General features: G+C 62.8%; 1 protein-coding gene across 1 annotated transcript in view; it reads left to right on the forward strand.

Moving 5' to 3' along the window:
- The window catches only part of USP10 (ubiquitin specific peptidase 10), a 29,207-nt gene that overhangs the window by 6,859 nt on the left and 21,545 nt on the right, over positions 1-803 (forward strand). Inside the window, 1 exon segment of the mRNA XM_018574956.1 lies at positions 7-610. Coding sequence (XP_018430458.1) covers positions 7-610 — 604 coding nt within the window.

Genomic DNA, 803 nt, shown 5'->3' on the forward strand with positions numbered 1-803 from the left:
TTGTAGGCCTCTCCGAGGACTTGTAACAGCCCAGACCTGTCTGTGGACTATAATAGCGAGGCCGCCAATGACGACGAGGCTCCTCCCCTTCCGAGCGCACTAGACAATGATAGGACTGCTGGACAGCCTGAGACATCGTGCAGTGTTACCCTCCCACAGCCACCCGGCACCCCCCCGGACGACGAGGGGCGGGAGAGCCCAATAAGGACAGCCGTGGAGCAGCCCCCGGCTGCCCCCGATACTACTGAAAACCTCGGAGTTCCCAATGGACAGACACTTGAAACCACAGAGGACGCGCCCGCCTCCAACGGGGTTGACTGCCACCCGGAGGCGGAGCCAGCCAAGCCGGAGGACACGTCGCCCCCTCAGCCCGTCGGCCCGGCTTCGGCGGCCCCCCCCTCCTCCTCCGCCAACCCACCGGCTAAGTCTTGGGCTAGTCTCTTCCACAATTCTAAGCCCTCCGCCTCCCCGCAGGTGGCCTACGTCGAGACTAAGTGTTCCCCTCCCCCCACCGCCACCACCGCCGCCCCTCAGCCCACCGAAAAACAGGCGGAGGAGAAGGAGAGCCCCGTGCCCGTGTCGGAGGACTCGCTAGCCATAAAGATTGCAGGTATTATCATGTGTGAGCGTGTTTGGGGGTGAAGGGGAGCGCGGCCCTCTCCTTACTTCCTGTGCCGCGGTCATGTGGGGGGGAGGAGTCTTCTGAGGTGGGAATAAGATGACTTCTTAATACTCGCCGGTCCTGCCGCCTCTTCCTCCGAATCTTCCAGAACCTCCAGCAGGATCTTTGCGCCGGACACTTC

This window comes from Nanorana parkeri, unplaced genomic scaffold (assembly GCF_000935625.1).
Source record: "Nanorana parkeri isolate BGI_ZX_2015 unplaced genomic scaffold, ASM93562v1 scaffold3416, whole genome shotgun sequence".
Taxonomy (NCBI): domain Eukaryota; kingdom Metazoa; phylum Chordata; class Amphibia; order Anura; family Dicroglossidae; genus Nanorana; species Nanorana parkeri.